General features: G+C 38.6%; 4 protein-coding genes, 3 long non-coding RNA genes and 1 pseudogene across 9 annotated transcripts; 4 read left to right on the top strand and 4 right to left on the bottom strand.

Annotated features, from left to right (window-relative positions):
• Positions 1-27: 27 nt before the first annotated feature.
• Positions 28-1,062, bottom strand: LOC124195944. Its single transcript, XM_046590637.1, has 2 exons — positions 755-1,062; positions 28-692 (listed from the first exon to the last, which is right to left on the bottom strand). The coding sequence occupies exons 1-2, from the start codon at positions 977-979 to the stop codon at positions 327-329; spliced, it is 591 nt and encodes a 196-aa protein (XP_046446593.1). The 5' UTR covers positions 980-1,062; the 3' UTR covers positions 28-326.
• Positions 1,063-1,083: 21 nt separating this feature from the next.
• LOC124196158 (inactive serine/threonine-protein kinase TEX14-like) lies at positions 1,084-3,408 on the bottom strand. Its single transcript, XM_046590971.1, has 5 exons — positions 3,094-3,408; positions 2,755-3,031; positions 2,395-2,689; positions 1,715-2,332; positions 1,084-1,180 (listed from the first exon to the last, which is right to left on the bottom strand). The coding sequence occupies exons 1-5, from the start codon at positions 3,355-3,357 to the stop codon at positions 1,084-1,086; spliced, it is 1,551 nt and encodes a 516-aa protein (XP_046446927.1). The 5' UTR covers positions 3,358-3,408.
• Positions 3,409-3,418: 10 nt separating this feature from the next.
• Positions 3,419-4,147, bottom strand: LOC124195943 (inactive serine/threonine-protein kinase TEX14-like). Its single transcript, XM_046590636.1, has 2 exons — positions 3,773-4,147; positions 3,419-3,682 (listed from the first exon to the last, which is right to left on the bottom strand). The coding sequence occupies exons 1-2, from the start codon at positions 3,900-3,902 to the stop codon at positions 3,465-3,467; spliced, it is 348 nt and encodes a 115-aa protein (XP_046446592.1). The 5' UTR covers positions 3,903-4,147; the 3' UTR covers positions 3,419-3,464.
• A 1,695-nt stretch (positions 4,148-5,842) lies between these two features.
• Positions 5,843-8,521, top strand: LOC124195942. The gene is made up of 2 exons (XR_006875494.1): positions 5,843-5,935; positions 6,137-8,521. It is a non-coding gene; the product is annotated as an uncharacterized LOC124195942 (long non-coding RNA).
• Positions 8,522-9,342: 821 nt separating this feature from the next.
• LOC124195941 (chymotrypsin-2-like) lies at positions 9,343-11,231 on the top strand. Its single transcript, XM_046590635.1, has 9 exons — positions 9,343-9,625; positions 9,734-9,869; positions 9,933-9,979; positions 10,054-10,145; positions 10,241-10,370; positions 10,435-10,572; positions 10,631-10,798; positions 10,860-10,936; positions 11,011-11,231. Exons 1-9 carry the CDS (start codon positions 9,614-9,616, stop codon positions 11,117-11,119), a joined length of 909 nt encoding a protein of 302 aa, XP_046446591.1. The 5' UTR covers positions 9,343-9,613; the 3' UTR covers positions 11,120-11,231.
• Positions 11,232-11,544: 313 nt separating this feature from the next.
• LOC124195940 lies at positions 11,545-12,829 on the top strand. Of its 3 annotated transcripts, none has more exons than XR_006875492.1 (4): positions 11,545-11,917; positions 12,015-12,267; positions 12,405-12,493; positions 12,718-12,829. It is a non-coding gene; the product is annotated as an uncharacterized LOC124195940 (long non-coding RNA). The 3 variants fall into 3 exon arrangements; XR_006875493.1 differs by having other exon boundaries at positions 12,000-12,267; XR_006875491.1 differs by lacking the exon at positions 12,015-12,267.
• Positions 12,830-13,466: 637 nt separating this feature from the next.
• On the top strand, positions 13,467-14,121 carry LOC124196157 (annotated as a pseudogene).
• A 1,528-nt stretch (positions 14,122-15,649) lies between these two features.
• LOC124195939 lies at positions 15,650-16,387 on the bottom strand. Its single transcript, XR_006875490.1, has 4 exons — positions 16,326-16,387; positions 16,149-16,254; positions 15,787-15,937; positions 15,650-15,712 (listed from the first exon to the last, which is right to left on the bottom strand). It is a non-coding gene; the product is annotated as an uncharacterized LOC124195939 (long non-coding RNA).
• Between the last annotated feature and the right edge of the window lie 434 nt (positions 16,388-16,821).

The raw sequence follows: 16,821 nt of genomic DNA, 5'->3' as shown, positions 1-16,821 counted from the left end.
GCTAAATCAACATTTTTATAAATTCTGTTATGTTATACTGTTTGTTTATTAATTAGTTCTAAAATAATTTCGATACAAAAACTTGTAGAATTTCAATGGATGGTCAAAGCACGTCTTTAGAAAGTTCAAGTAAAGTTAGACGATAGCAAGAACACAACAGAAAATGAGTATCTGTGAACTAAACAAATGTCGCGAAATTTCTGAGTTCAATTACATTGATGAAATAGACATGCGGAAAACCAACTTTTAGATTATGATACGAATAACTCAAGTTATTGATATGGAGTGAATATTCGATAGAATGATTTTACCGATGAACATGAGCTTCAGTCACGTTTTAACTTTTCAGGTGTATAAGTCGATTTTCGTTGGGGAACTGAGGGGGTTCTGTTGCTGGCGGCTTTGTCGTTGAAGATGGCTGCAAGGGATGCAACAACTTCTTTACTTGGTTTAGCCATGGTGAAAAAACTCGGAACTTGCGATGCATGGGGGTGGTTTCCATTGGAAAGAAACTTGAGCGATCGCTTAGGCTTGGCCCCTCCAATATCATCTGATCGGCAACCGATTTCGGGGTCTTCCAAACCTGAACTGCAAGCCAAAAATGTTACTCCATGCTGATGCCTCGGCGTTGAGGTTGATGAAGGATGAACATCCACCGTCGACTCTTCAGCTGCATTATCATCTTCGGTTTTCTTTAAAACACAAAGATAAAATATAACGTGAATTCTTTATATATTCAAGGCAAGTGGAATACCTTGTCGATCTTGGTGCGCCAAGTTTCAAATTCAGACGGTTCACGATAAATCTTTGCTGACTGTGCCACTGTTGCCCGATGACTAGGTGGTGTATGATAAGTCGACGTGTTTCGATCTGGGTGAGACATCTGACAATAGGTTGAATGCCGTTCAGTTGTGTGACTCGCCGGCTTTATTGCAATTTCTGAGTTATTCGTAGTTCGAACGTTTCGCTGTTGTGGCATTGGTAAATAACTAAATCTGAAAGAAAGGAAACAAAAATAATCGAAAATGACAATGATCCAGATTAAATTGTTCTATGTAATAAAATTATGTTTGTGTTGCTAACTTACTGATCACCGCCACTGGGGTTGGGAGTACAGAATATCGTTTGCTGCAAATGTCCATTGCACTCAGTCTGGACTTCGGTTTGAACAATCTCGTTCCTAAAGTAAGCAGAGGCAAGTTCTTAGTTGACTACATCAACACAGGACCCCTTCCTCGTCGAAATGACTTTTTTTACTTTTACACTTGAAAGCGTAACTTAAAAAAACAAAACTATTTGGCAAATTTTGAAATCACATATGAAAAGTTGTCTTTTGGGTTCTTTTTTTACTATAAAGTTACTAGGAAAATGGAAAGAAAAATTTAATAAAGAGAAAACGAAAAGTAGGAGGAGCTTGCTCTTCTTGCAGCGAGATATGAGAAACACAAGTTAAGCTTATTTTGTTTAGGGAAACCGAGGAAAAAATTAAACATAAAAGCTGTAATAACCCTTGTCAAAATTGGCAAGAATTAGTTGACTAATAACAGTGATTTTTAAAATAAAATTGTAATGTAAGAGTTGGCGTGTAAACGTAATAGTCGATTTTTAAAAAATCGATCAGTAACAAGAGCGCGCGAGATTCAAACTTAATATTCACAAAATTGCCAGAACGCGGAGATTGGAATTCTTAAGATTTAAACAAATGGTGACTTACGGTGTTGACTGATTAATTTCGGCGTTGCAGTCATCCAAGGAATCATTCGACACTTCCAAAATTTGTTGCTGCCCCGGAGGAGGAGGTGGAAGGGGAGGTGGTGGCGGCGGTGGCGCCCTTCTTTTCTTAAAGTTCTTGACTGCCTTCCATCCGTGTTTGGGTTGGATCTGAGAGTGAGTGAAGGTTGGTGGAACGGGAGTCAGACAATTCATTCTAACTGGCGGTGGGCCTGACTTTTGGTAAACTTCTTTCTGCTGCGAGTGAGACACTGCAGCCGCCTGAAGACGAAGCATCATATAGATTTCCTTCAAATCTATTTCTCGTCGTTCACTCAATTCCGGTTGAAGGCCCAGTTTGAGAAAACTCGTAATATGACGAGGGATAGCCGACCCAAGCGGAAGCATTCTTGGATTGTTGCAACTCTCCTTTTGCCACATTCGATTGATTTCTTTTGAATCGAGATGCGACCAAGGTATTTTCTCTGAGCACGTCTCCCACACCAGACAGCAAAAGGAATAGACGTCAGAGAGGGGGGAGGCAAACTCTCCGCGGGCACATTCCGGTGCAAGCCAAGGAGCCATCCATTCCCAGTGTGAAGATGGAATATTCCGATAAGCTCTTCAAGACAAAATTAAAATTAAATAGTGATAGTTACATGTTAAAATAAACCCATGTCATACCTGTTTGATAGATCTTTATATTCATTCAAAGTCTCCAAGCATCCTAACTTGGCTCGGCTAGTGGATACTAAATGTACGGCATGCGATGAAACACTGCAATGTAACAACTCCTTAGAGTGAAGAAACAGCAAGGCATCACAAATCTGCTGCAATACAAGCAGTCGTTTAATCAGCGGAATGGTAGATCCCATTATATGGAGTCGATGGTGTAGAGAGCCACGGTAAATAGGCTCGTATACAAGTTGCACGCTCTGCCAATTTTGGGTTGCATTAACTCCCATCAACATCAACAGTCCTATTTACAACACAATAGATTAAAATAAATTAAGATTCTATAAAAATTTTTTGAGAAAATTTTACCTGGATGCCTCAACCGGCTCATGCTATGAAGCTCTTCAAATAACAGATCAGGAGGTTGATCGTCTTTCATACGCCGAATAGTAACGGGAGTTTCAAGCCAGCGTCTAGATATCATTTCAGTCGTCGGACCGGATCTGTAAGCAATACCTCGCGGTAGATAACCATTAAGATCTGCTTTCGCACCATATGCATCGTCGTCGGGATCACTTATTTCTGACTCGCTAATCAATGGAACTGGCCAAAGTGCAGCTGCGCTCTCTCCGCGCCCGTACAGAATCTAAGAAATTGGTTTTGATGTTTATAAACTTCGAAGGATCTTGACTAAAAATGATAATTTACCTTGCCGAACCCAGTGCCTTTAACGTTGCCTAAAGGTCCAATAAATTCGCAGTTTTCGCTACGCACCAAACCTATCGCAGCAAGTGTATTCCGCAACATTGTCGGAAATTTCACTGTAGCAGGCTGCACCCGAGAAGTAGAACTATTGTTTAATTCCGCAACTCCAGAATCGAAAACATTCACTACGTTGTTTTTCATCGACGCTTCACGGAAGTGTTCAATCAATGAAAGAGTGGCCAGTCGGCTTTCAGAATGTGGCTGCATGGTAGCCCAATCACGCGGTGATTGGTTGTTTTGATCGTGCAACCGAAGATCCCCTCCTAAAAACAATGATCACATGTGAATAATAAGAACAGACACACAATCGATATTTAAAAAGCTGAACCTGCAATCAATAAGGTGGTTAGCAGTTGACTATTCAAACTCCAGCACGCAGCATGCACTGGAGTGCACCTAAGAATAGAACACCTCCTGTTGGGATCAGCACCAAGCTTCAGCAAAAGTTTCACTATATCGTAATGCCCTTGGAAAGCTGCACAGAAAAGTGGAGTCTGTCCGGCTTTATTAGCCAACTCGACAGAAACAGTAGCTGTAAGAATAATAACAAATTTAAACAAGGCTGTTACATGCTACTTCGAAAAAAAGATTCTCAGGTAGTAACCAAGCTTTCAATTCTCACCAGAGTCAAGCAATTTGCTAACAGTGACTGACTTTCCTCGCAAAATTGCCCAATGAAGTCTGTCTTCAATAAATTTTGACTCTGGATCGGGCTCACTGATATAAACAGGCATTGATCTCTTCATCGACATCCTGTGGCCTCAACGAAAACATGCAAAATTTCGTAAAGCTTGGGGGTACCGACTCATCGATACCTTCTATTAACCTTTTCCACAAGTCCTCCAATGAAATACGAATACGCCTACTGTTTTAGGGGTATTCACTGGGTATTCGATACTCATTAACTATTACAAATTGGATAATTGTGAAAAGACGAAGCGAAACCAGTTGCCGACGTCGGAAAGTCACAACGGTCGCGCAACACGTGTGCAACGAATCACGGACTGTTAACTTCTAAAAGGGCAAAGGCCAAAGGCAAAGGGGTGAAGTTCCCTTCCCCAAAACAAATGATTCATCAAGTTGCAAACATTTTGCGTTGCCAATTTAGGTAATAGAAGCTTAAGTAATCTTTTTAAAACGTTATTCGATGTAAACATATAATCCTTTCTAATTTAAAGCTGGATTAAATTTAATCCTTTAGAATAATAAAAAAATTTTATTTTTAAAACAATATTTTACTTAACACAAAATCTGTGGGGGAGGGGCGTATGCCGCGTATCGTTTTTCAAGTAAATTTCACGTAGAATCCAAAAAGAACTTGAAAATGTTCGTTATTTAGAAAGTATGCTCTGGTATGTTAACTAAAAACGAACAGGGTTACTATTTTCTATTTGCTCATTTGAATCTGTGTTCTGTGGTTTGTGGCGAGCCCGATAGGCTACTGGGATTGTTAGAACTGGCAACGTCCAAAGGGCTACATTTTGGTTTGAAAGGAATTTTGCGAAATTTAAGTTTGTTCTTTTTTTGTTTTTAATTCAATTTTGTAGGAATGTGCTGTTCATTCAATACACATTCACAACCATGGAAAAAATTTAGCTAGACATCTCCACTCTTAAGAGGACTATGAAGATCACCATACTGCAGAGATAAATCATGCTCTGACGCAATTGTTATAATGTATTACCTTCACTGGTGTACAATCTGAGTACGTATCTAACCTTTTATTAACGATCAAGGTCATTCAGTAAATGTGAGACATGGACCAAATGTTTGTTGACTAGTACTACACTCTGTGCCTGTATGGGAAACATTTAAACAGTAAAAACCCGCCTGCACTGCAAGGGGACCCGGACCCCAGTAGAAAAAAAGCCTCCTCGTATTATCCCCCCCCCCTAAAAAACCGACCCCCTTGCTTCCCAACCAACCCCCGCAAAAAAGAGCCATAAATTCTGTTATGTTATTATTTTTGTACTGCAAATTTACTTTTTTCTTGGCTGTGGCTGGGTTGGGGGGCTCAGTGTAATTTGATGAGAAGAACTATTATAGCTTCTAGATACTGAAAACAGAGTCATAAAATAATCCCGATTCGTTCAGTGGTTAAGCGCGGGCGAGAAAACTTCTTTTATCGTTTTTGAGCGTTTTCGTTTTGGATTGGTCGATTTTTAATCATTTCTATCGATACCTTTTTAAAAGTATGGCTACTGGCTATTAGAATATTAGTGTCGTCTGCTTTCCCTTTCTTCATTTCATTCCTTCTTCATGCTTTCTTTAGTCTTTGCTTTATAGTTTATACAAGTTCGGAAGTTCCGAAAAAGAGACGAAGATTATTAATAATACAAAGAAAACTGAAAGATCACATTTCTTGGAAATGGACGAGGCTGCACGAAAAATAGCACAACAAATAAAATTATTACAAATATGTTGTCATCGTGTCAGCTTTGGTCGCATGAGCGATTGAGCTCGCATCTCTTATGAAATATGCTGTTTGGCAGTGGCAGGTAAATAAAACCAACTAAGAGTACACATATAATGATTATTGGAGCTTTAATAAAAGAAACTTGTTCCAAATTCTTGAAGTGTGAGTTCCTGACTAATATTTATCAAGTATAATCCCCCTGTTGATGCAGTTCAGTTAGTTTGCACTATACTAATGTCATTAATGTTTTCCCTTGCTCAGATCTGAACTTCTGAAGCCTGAACCCGCCATCATGATCACAAGAAATGCAAGTTTTGCTTGTGCTGGTATCCACCTGTCATCAGCACCAATCTCAGTGTCATCGCTTGGGTAATGTTTTTCGTTTCTTTTATTAACTTGTGATCTGCTGTATATTTTAATGATGCATGACTTGCACAAATGCAGTACATGGAAATCTTAAATTATTTTGGTTATTAACAATTAGGGTTTACCCACTATCTCATTTCAACATTTCCTTACTTGATGTTTCTGGAAATATTTTCCGTAACCCATTTTTTCTTTTTCTTTTAGATAAACAGCATCCCTGTTGATTGGAGAGACTTCCGATGTCTGTCGAGTTACGGATCGCTTCTTCCCCTGACTATAAATATCCTATGTCCTCGTGTACACCCATGCGAGTGTGGGTGTATTCAAGAGGACCCCTTTTTCCTACCTCGCCTGGTGGATTCAACTTTCCTGCGGATTGAGAACTTGTGGATGGATGCCTGGTCGTATTTCCCGGAATGAAAGGTAGGACAAATGTATCTCTATTCATTTTTTGGGGGGATTATTTGGTGGCGTTGATTATCAATCGTTACGTAGTCAGTCACAGAGTATGTTTATTCCTGAGCTAGTCGGTTCACTGTTTTCTCTTGCCGTTTTTGTTTACTCAGTAATGGTTCATTAAATAACTCAAGTGTAGAACAACTGTAGATCAGGCCTGTTTTTGTACCTCACAACTTTTTCTGTGGTTAAACCATCACATTCGAAAATATTTTGAACTTTTAATACGTCAAGCAAAGTGCAACTAGAATTTTTTTTTTACCAAGTGGGACCTGCCGCCACACTGGCACCTCCTCGTTAGAAAATCCGGAGAAATGTTTTAATCTCGTTTTTTTTTAAAGTTAGAGTCAAGGAAGGAAGGGAGGAAATTCTCGTGTTAATAAAAATGAAGGGAACATATGTCTTTAAATTAAGTGAAAATGAACAAATACCGATGCACTGCACAACACAAGTTCAGATATTCTGTGTATTTTCACAGGCCTCCACCGCTAGATCCCCTGACTGCATTTTTTTTTTGCGTCAAATAATGCACTACAAATATAACAAAAACACCAAAGAGTTATCTCTAGACGACAGGGAAGTTGACCACTCCACCAGAACCACTTTTTCCCTTTAGCTGCAGCATTCCTGAATCAAATGTAGCTCTGGAATCGGAACAATAACCGCCGGCATACTGCCAACCCCAGGCGGCCTATTTCAGATGCGATGGAATCTTGTTAACCAAAAAATGCGGAAATCTAAACCAAGACTTCCTTACCTGATATCCATTTCCGTAGGCGTAATTGTACATTTGCTGAATGGTCATGCCTCCAGAACAAGAGGCAGAAAATTCACCGATCGTAACCGGCTTATTCAAACCGTATGCTGAAGCCACGACCTGTTACCGTTTCAGTCAGAACAGACACAAATTTAGAGCCAGTTATTAACCACGATTATGATCAGTATAGTCCAACCTTAAAAGGTGCAGATGCACTAAAAGGTGTGTAAGTATGAATTTGGTAGAAATCAAGTTTTCCTAATGTTTTCCCTCCAGCTGCAATCAGACAGGCATCCGTATAGTAATTTCCTGGAGGTTTGAAATGAATTGTTGATTATATTTAATCTGTTGATATACAAATTTGACTGTATGAAACAAACTTGTATCAGAGAAAACGTCGGTTTGACTGTACTGGGACCAAGTACCGACTGTAACTAAAGCTCCTGGATCAGCTGCTTTAATTGCTGCCGCCTGCCAGTTAATAAATAACTGGATTCTGTTGAAAAATTAATCATTCTTTCACGAAACGAGCCGGAATTCAAATTAATTTTTTAAAATTAGCAATACTGATTCATCGGAATCCATTTTCCAGTCCATCCAGCTCCTGAGTTTGCCATAGGTACCGTGTTGAAACAGCTATTGGCGTCGGGCTTATTATTGTAAACTAATGCTTCTGGTTCGTTGACGATTTCCCAAGCTCCTAGTGCTGGATGAGCTGCAAGTGCTTTCACCATGGGCTAATAATTAAGAAAGAATGTTTTTTTTTTTACTATGCGTCGAATAATTATAGTCATTAACTAATACATGGCTATTAACTAGTACATGGCCATTGAAGAAATCGAAAAAGTAATATTTACCGTCAAAGCCTTGTCAAGATAAGTCTGAAGTTTACTTTTATCCCAGTACAGATTGATGGAATTCTGATTTCTAAGAGTGGCGCCGTTCCACAAGACAAAAATAACTAGAATATTTCTTGCTTTGGCGGAATCCAGGAATGATTTCATGTCGGAAATCAGCGTTCCAGTCTTATCTGGACCCAGGACATAGCCGTTTGCGTCGTAATTTGGAGTATTATCGCCTTCCACATGAAGCCAAACACCTATAAACAATGCATCGTGAATTATAACTCTGAAAATTTTTTTTGAGTAACTTACGAACGCTGTTTCCTCCATTTGTTGCCACCTCAGCTAACCATTGCTCGAAAGTAGTTTTTGAGTTGGCCGTGTACTTACCGTTTCCAAAGTCGTACCCATAAGAGTTCCACGCAAAGTTGACACCTGAAAGGAAAACGGATTTTCCGTTGAACATGAGTTTGGTTCCGCTTACCGAAAGACGACTGGCTCGAGTCAATTCTAGAGCGGAGACAAACAAAATAACTATGAAAGAAAATTCGTGGAGACGCATTTTTGTAGCTTGACGTTGCTCTGTAGCTCAGATACAGCTAAAGTACATCGGCGTTTAGAGTGTTCTTACATAGGAGAAATATAAGTCCATTTTCAATATTATACTGACGTCACAGTCTGTGCTGTGCATTCTGAACAGCTGCTAAACAAAACAGATGCCAACTTATTACTATGTGCGTATTTAAATCATATGGATCTTGTTTGATTGCGCACTAGCCCTTTACCTTAGCAGATAGGATGGAGACCACGGTTGCAAGGGGAAGGGATATACACTTACCACTTAGTCATAACATTGCGTGCTTGCCGCTTCCATCTATATCCGGTTTGCATTTAAGTCTACACACCTTTTCAGTAATCTATTGACGTAAATGCATAAGTTGCTGGGCAAAAAAAAAAACCATCTGTGTAAGCGATAATTGTAAACAAAATTAGAGTGCACCTTTTCAAATCCAGCTGTGCAGGTAAACGACCAAATGGGTTCCTACAGTAAGAACCGGTACGTATTTGAGGTTCGAGACTTCGTAGGAGTAGAAATCACACTTTTCCCAACTCCGTTTGTTTTTGTTTTTTAGTTTTTTTACCCGGAAATGATCAAAGTACCTATAGGTATTGTTTCTATTGTTTACTATGAACTACATGAAACGGTGACTATTGAAAAGAATGTTGGAAAACTGCTATGTTTTTCATAGCATTAATGCTAGTAAAAGATATACAAATATAGATGCTTAATTGTGTCTCGGCTCATATAAGGGAGGTTCCCACGTGATGTTGCAACGGCGGTCAAGGTTAGAACATCAAGAATTGAAGCTTCTCGGTCAGGTGTTTTGGCATTCAGGGCACCATTCCGTCGGTTTCGTTAACACATATAAATGTACCTTAAGGCTATTTGTATCGCGGCGAATAAAATGGGCTAACACGCATGGCGCCATAATAAACACGTAACGTAACCGGTAGACTGGCTCCACACGTAAAAGGTACAACAAAAGAGTTGAATCTGCCATAACAAAAGCAGCAGCTTGCGGTTATTTCTTCACTGATTGCAGCAGTCACAATCGATCGATTGCAATGTTCGGATCGGTAAGTTTTTGTTCTTCACAAATACTCTAATGTTTGATTGGCCTTCGTAAGGCATGCAATATGCCCTTCGGAATAATAAAAGGTAAATTGTGTTTTTGTTTATTTTAGTGTTGGATTTATACAGCGGTGTTCGTCTACGCCTTCATGTTGGCAGTGCTGAAAACCGGGGCTGTGACGAAAGACGTTACCATTTTTGGAGATGACAGCATATCAAGAAATGAAACAACTAAAGTCAACTTTACTCGTATTGAAATGTTACAAATATTTAATCACCAATTATTTTATTTACATTCGTTGTTTAACTAAGGAATTGTTGGTGGTGCCTGGGCTAAAAGAGGAGCTTATCCTTACCAGGTAAAATGTGAAATTCTATTTGATTCGATTTCTTATTACAACGTAATTCATGCTCCATTTCTCCCGTGCGTTAGGTGGCCATATTTGTCAAAAAAGAGTTCACTTGTGGAGGGACTTTACTTGAAGGTGGACTTCATGTACTGACGGCTGCCCACTGTATAAATCCGTAAGAAAATTCAATTCAAAAGAGATCCATTAAAACAACTAATCAAATTTCTTTTGATGCTTTTTCCCATTTACGGTCTTTCGAACGGAAAATAGCTTGGGAAGAGAAGCGGGACTGATAACTCTTTATTTTCGGACTACTGTTTTGAACCCTTTGGACGCTATTCACATTGAAAGAAAAGCTGCAAAATTTGTGACGCATCCATCTTATAACAGCACTTCGTTTGTATCTATAGCTACATCGTTTCAAACTTTGGAATAATTATTGCTAAAGAATACCAATTAAACAGGAAAATGACCTTGGTGTTATTACCCTTTCCAAACCGGTCTTCGAAATTCGTCCCGTGAAACTTGAACGAGTCGATCCCTTCAACCAAACTCATATCGGAAAAGAAGCTACTGTAATCGGATGGGGACGAACGCGACAGGTTTTATAAATTTCACATTCAATTATATAAATAATATTTATTCTACACGCAACGGTAGGTTTTGCATCCTGCAATGTCTTCTGGTGCAGCGTCTAACCATTTACGACATGTCAATGTAACCATCCTCGACACAAAGGACTGTTCCGTTTTATATTACCATGATTATGAGCTCAGTGATGGGAAACGGTTATGTGCTTCCACCTTATTCGGAAAGAGTATTTGCCAGGTAAACTGCAGACATACCAAAAATGTTTGGCTCACCTTGAATTATCTTTAAATATTCAAAGGGCGATAGTGGCGGCCCACTGCTAATTAATGGCCTGCAAGTTGGAATCAACAGCGCTGCAGCAGGATGTGCCGACCCGTAAACGGAAATATTTTCTAGCCTTAAAAAAAATTTTGGGAATTTATTCGTGTCGTTTTTTATTCTTGAAACAGGCGATTTCCTGCTCTTTTCATCCGCGTTGCTGCCTACGTAGACTGGATCAAGACTGTAGTGGGCAAAAGCGTTCCAGTCATGCCAGTAACACTAATAACAGCAGCATAAAACTCCCGAATGAGAACCACGAATGAATTATCAACATTTTATCCTTTTTAATACTACAGAAAAATCGTTGTTGTCTTCCTATTTAATTTCAATAAATTTTTAGGCACAAAAACAGTAAATTTTTGACATTTTCTTTAGTACAGAAAACTACAGATGAAATCAAAAGAAAATGTTGGCCCATTCAATCATTAGTAGTTTGGTAAAAGCACTGTTTTATATGAACCAGTAGTAGCTGGACGACTTCGCTATCTAGGGTCTAGGGTGAGATACTCAACGAAATATTTGTTAACTTAACTATTTTATTCTTATTGTTAACACTATGGTGTCCGTCAAAGGTTAAACCGTTAACGTTTTGTAAACTTTTTAATGTCACACCCTAGATGGCGAAATCGTCGGGTTCCCTCTCGCGGCAGAAATGACAAGTTGTTGTCTGATTTAGACCTTCTTTAACGTGAAGAAAAGAAAATGGCGACCACGTTGAGGGTGTCGGACTGTCGGGTAAAGTGACGATAAAAGCTTACGAAAAGTCGATAATAACTCGTGCCACATACCCGTACTTCAACAGCAGTGCAAACGTGGAGTGTAGATTGTCGATTTTTCGGCGGGGAGAAGAAAACAGTTTTCCACAGTTTTAGTTATTAAAGTAAGAACCGTAGGATGAAAAAAACTACTGCCTTAGAGTTCTGTAAGACGCAATTAATAGTACTCGAGTAGCCCCATGAATTCGAACAGTTGCTTGTAATTTTGGCCTCGACGGAATTTAAGACAGGACCTTCGTCAAGAGCAAATGATAAATAGGTACGGCCTTAATATTCTTGTATTTCTTTTACACACGAAATTTCTGAAATATTTGCTTAGTTAACTATGTTTTATACTAAAGAAACATTATTTTCAGGGAAGACAAGTTCTACACAACAAGACATTTATGAATTAGAATGAAGTGGGTTATTTTGTTGAAATCTAAGGGGATCTACGGAATGTGTGCAGGTCATAGGCTGCCAAACTCCAACGTGCTCCAATTTATCTTGTCATCTTATATTGGACTCTTATAACATTAGCATGGTGGCATTAGCATCTATGTCCTATGTGTAACATATGGTGTGTAAGGCCTTTCTTACATACAAAGTCATTTCTCTGAAAGATGTAGGGTAAGAACACAAAGAAAGTAGTTGCAAATGCTGTGTTCATAAATTATTTTTGTTCAACAAATTCAAGTGTTTATCATGTCCTTAATTAATGTTAATTATTAAGCTGCTAAAATAATTGCTTCTTTTATTGTGTTTAGATTCCCAGCCTACAACATTTTGTTTTAGGTGGAACTGTTGAATGGTGTGGATTACAACCTACAAGTAGTGAAGCCATAGATGGGAAATGGTATTGCTTTAACACACAAAATTTCTTGAATCTTTGTTTAGTTAACTGTGTTGTGTGAGGTAGAGAAGACAAGTTCTACACAACAAGACATTTAGAAATGAGAATGAAGTAGGTTTTTGTGTTGAAATTCATGAGATCTCGTTATTTGTGTTGAGTTTTTTTAACTATTTTTAAAAATATCTTCTGTATATTTTTCGCTATTCCAATCTTTTTTCTCAAACTAGAATATTTGGGTTACGACCGACATGGGCGCAAATACTGATTCATTGTAAGATGCATCTATGTCGAAGAAACTGGCAGCCTGGAAGAAATTGACGGCTGTGATAAATAAATAAAAACTATTGCCGTAAAGTACCGTAAAACATGACCCAGAGCTGGCGTGACTACTCGAGCAGCCCCATCATTTCCAACAATTGATTGCAGATTTGGCCACTACGGAATTTGAAAATGTCCTTTGTCAAGAACAAAATACAATCTGACCCCAAAAATTGAGGCAAGTAGCTCCAACAATATAGTTGACAAAAAACGTGAAGTGCAGACAATTAAACTAAGTAGTTTTTGTCGTAAAAGACGCTGATTGTTCATTATCATTTAGGAAACCTTAAAACCCATCTGGAATTTTGCAAGAAATGTATTTTGGACGGTCGTCAACGTTGAGAAAGATGAAGTATCTGAACCCTAATTAGAGCCAGAAGAACCATTTAATACCGGTTTGCCAGGAGCTAACGGAACTTCCACGCGCTCCAAGACGGTATTATTATGGCATGCCCTTGTTGACTTTTATCCATTGTTGACTTTTACCCATTGTTGACTTTTACCCATTTCTAATTATCCCACATCATTTGACAAAATGAAGAAATTAAAAAAGTGTATGGTAACTTTCATCTTTTTAAAATGGTGCTTAGTATCATTAGATTATTTACACGTGAATGGCATATGCTGTAACCTGTTTTCTGTTTAAATTTATTAGGAAATGACGAATTCCGTTCGGGATCTAAGTCCCAACAAGTCGTTGAATATGAGATCTTACGGACGTAAAGTATACAAGAGAGCAGCAGTTCACGTTCCAACATAACGCGCTTTTGATCAAGACTGGCCCTCAGTCAGGCCAATTGCCAGGTCTTTCCATCCAGCTCGTGTCCTGCTGCCCTTGCATCAGGGCTGGGTTGTTCCGGGGGCAACACCACCCGGTAAGTTTGCCAATGCAGAGTTGATGAAGATCCCCAACTTTCTTCACTTGACACCACTCACTATTGAGAGACAATGCCAAGCATTGAAAAGTGAGAACCCTGCAGTGTAATAGATATTTTATTAAACATTTAACCATTATTTGTTTGTAGAATTCTGCACAGAGTGCCGTAAGAGTTGGATCTCAATAAAAAGATTGAAAATCATTTACCCATCACAATCACAACTAGTGATTACCTCAATTCTTTCCCCTCATTGAGTGATGCCCGAGCCAGAATTGTAACACTCCAGGTCTGAAAAAAAGAAAAAAAACCGCATTTGATTTCCTGTTATAAGTAACTCTTTTCTTCCTTCATGTAGGTGAAATTGAGCTCTTTGAATTGGACAGCCATGCCAAGGATAAATTCTTCTTTTTCTTGTACCAGCTTTACGTTTTGTAAGAAACCCTTCAGAACTATTCAGGTAAATATGTTCAACTTTCTAACTGTGAGACTACAGACTTAGTTAGTCGGTGACTATCTCTTAACTTATTTGTTGTAGAATTTTCAGTTGTCTACCTTGTAAATGCTTGCTAGCTGTAGGTTCTTTTGCAACTTTTATTCTGAAGGATTGTGTTTGCATAGTTTACTTTAACTTATGTATTTTTTGTTTTTGTAATTTAAGACATTGTTTCCTTGATAGTTGATAGTAATTGAGTTTTTTTTTTATAAATTGGATTACTAGTTTGGTAAAAGTATGAGCTTCTTTGTTGCCGCCCAACGTACACATGGATTTGATGCAGCCAGCTGAGGGCTTTAACTCTTGTAAATAACATAAAGTGACATTTATTCATCTTGATTAATTCATTTCATTTTGTTTATAGGTTTAGTGTTTTATCGCGGTTTTATGTTCGCGTAGTTGCAGTCCGATGTGGCACGTTGTTGAAGCCTGTGCTGGTGAAAGATCTTTCTACATCAAGTTCAATTGGCCGTTCCTTGGTGCTGATATTGTGTTACTGAAGTTGCATCATATTTTGTTAAATTGTAATCGTGACTATTGCAGTTTACCGTTTATAAGTTAAGAAGCAACAGAAACAAATACGGGATGTTTATGTCAAACTAATAATATACATGTTTTTGGGGTTGGGAAAGGAAAGTGGTGGATGTTGAAGGGGGGAAGGAGGGAGGATATTTCAAGTTTGGATAAAAATTTAGTTAATCTATAACCCTACAAACGTATCCCTACCAATTAATCTCCAAACCCCATAAACATATACCTTCCAATCCTTCAAACCTCGAAAACATCCACCTACCAACACTCAAATCAATACCCTTAACCCTATAAACCAATGCCAAACCTTATCCATGTAATACCTGTAATAAATAAAATAAAACAATATATGAACTAATTTTTGTTTTATTATTAAAATGTTAAAAAAAAAAAATCAATAAACAGAGCGTCCGGTTCAAGACGGTTTACTACTGCACGAGTTTAAACGCAACCCGCCACCACCGCTGCGGCAATGAGACAAAAAGCGATGTTTAGTTTTGCGGCAATCTGCGTCAATCTTTGTAACTTGACTGACGGAGATTTTCGCAAATGATAAACCATGGCCTTTTGTTTCATTGGGTAGTGGATGCATTGTTTTAACTCGCACATGCTGTTATAGGATATGTCTACGGCCCCCAGAGATATTTATCTGGACCGAGAAGAAGAGAGAAGTACGAGGCAAGTTTTTCCGGGGAGATGTAGTCATACTAGGCTTCCGGGTTAGACTCATGACCCTCCAAAAGTTTTCATCGGGTCATGCGCCTTCCAAGTCCCCGTTCGACCAGAGCCCTCCCCTCCTCCTGGTTTCACAGCGGGTGAGTGACCACCGGCGGGCGTTGGTTAGTGGTTAGTTAGGGAAACGGGGCCACAGAAAAGAAGGGAGCCCAGAAATGCACTTGTAATTGAATCTAACGATTAAACAATTTATCAGTCTTGAATTGCAGCATTCTCTCGTCGGTTTTCACCAGTGGATGAAGTCTATGACAAGTAGCGAAGGAAAACCTGTAAGCAGAATGAACATTTATTTGAATGGCAATAATATTCAAACAAGGTTATAGTGACAGAATAAGCAATACCTCAAATAAAGATGGCCAGCTTAAGAAAGTAAAAAGGGAGACTCAAGGATAGCAGCCAGGTTAGTAAACAAGGGACCTTGTTGACTTTCTTGAAAGAACATGACTTCTGATAAAGTCTGCAATGCAAATTTAGAAACCTGGAGTTTAGAACCTGTAAATAATAAAAGAAAAATAAGTCAGCTTGTTTATAATTTGTGTCATCAATGTGCTTGACGTCTATGATCTAAAAGAATAAACAATTATCAGTATACACTCAAAAGTGTCTCTTAAACATTAGATAGACATGAGTGGAGATCAATACTTTAAACTGCAAACTTTAGACTGCAACGGAAAAAGTTCAGTGACATGATAAGTAAACTTACAAATGAAACCACCGATCAGTTATAAAATCTTCTCTCGAGAAGATGAAATCAGAGATTTTTCTGTGCTGGGCTTGGTGATCTAGCAAGTCCAATACAATTATGACTCCTAATAGAAGACAAGAAGAGAATATGTTTCAGCATGAAGGAGGAATGGATAAAGCTAGTGTTGGTTATTACCTGTATCATTTCGATGGAACATTTAGTAGTACACGGAATAGAACACATCACCGACAAGTTAGAGACGAAATCACTCGAATTTACCTATCAATTCATTGGTAATTTTCGAAGAAAGGATAGCTTAACTTTTGACAGCAAACCGCCTTTCCATAACTGACACAATCATGAATCAACACGCCATCTATTTGACACATGTCAAAACTCAGTATTTGCAGGTGGTCTTAAGCTACTCACAAAACTTGAAAAATCCATATTTGTTTGCTAAAACCTAGCATTCAATCCTTAGAACTGTACAGAGATTAAAGCTCACTTGCTAGTTTAATGCAAATTTTCCGGAAGTATACCGGAAGTAAGCAATAGCGCCTTAACCACTGAGCTGCAGACCAAATAAACCAAATATTCGTGATCTCCGTGAAATTTGGGGTCGATTTGGTATAATTTAAACGAAATCCAGAATTTGGTCAAAATCGAGAATTTTCCTGAACTATAGTTCAGG

Source organism: Daphnia pulex, chromosome 6 (assembly GCF_021134715.1).
Source record: "Daphnia pulex isolate KAP4 chromosome 6, ASM2113471v1".
NCBI lineage: Eukaryota > Metazoa > Arthropoda > Branchiopoda > Diplostraca > Daphniidae > Daphnia > Daphnia pulex.
The sequence above is the reverse complement of the archived record's forward strand: the minus strand, read 5'-3'. Positions and strand labels throughout refer to the sequence as shown.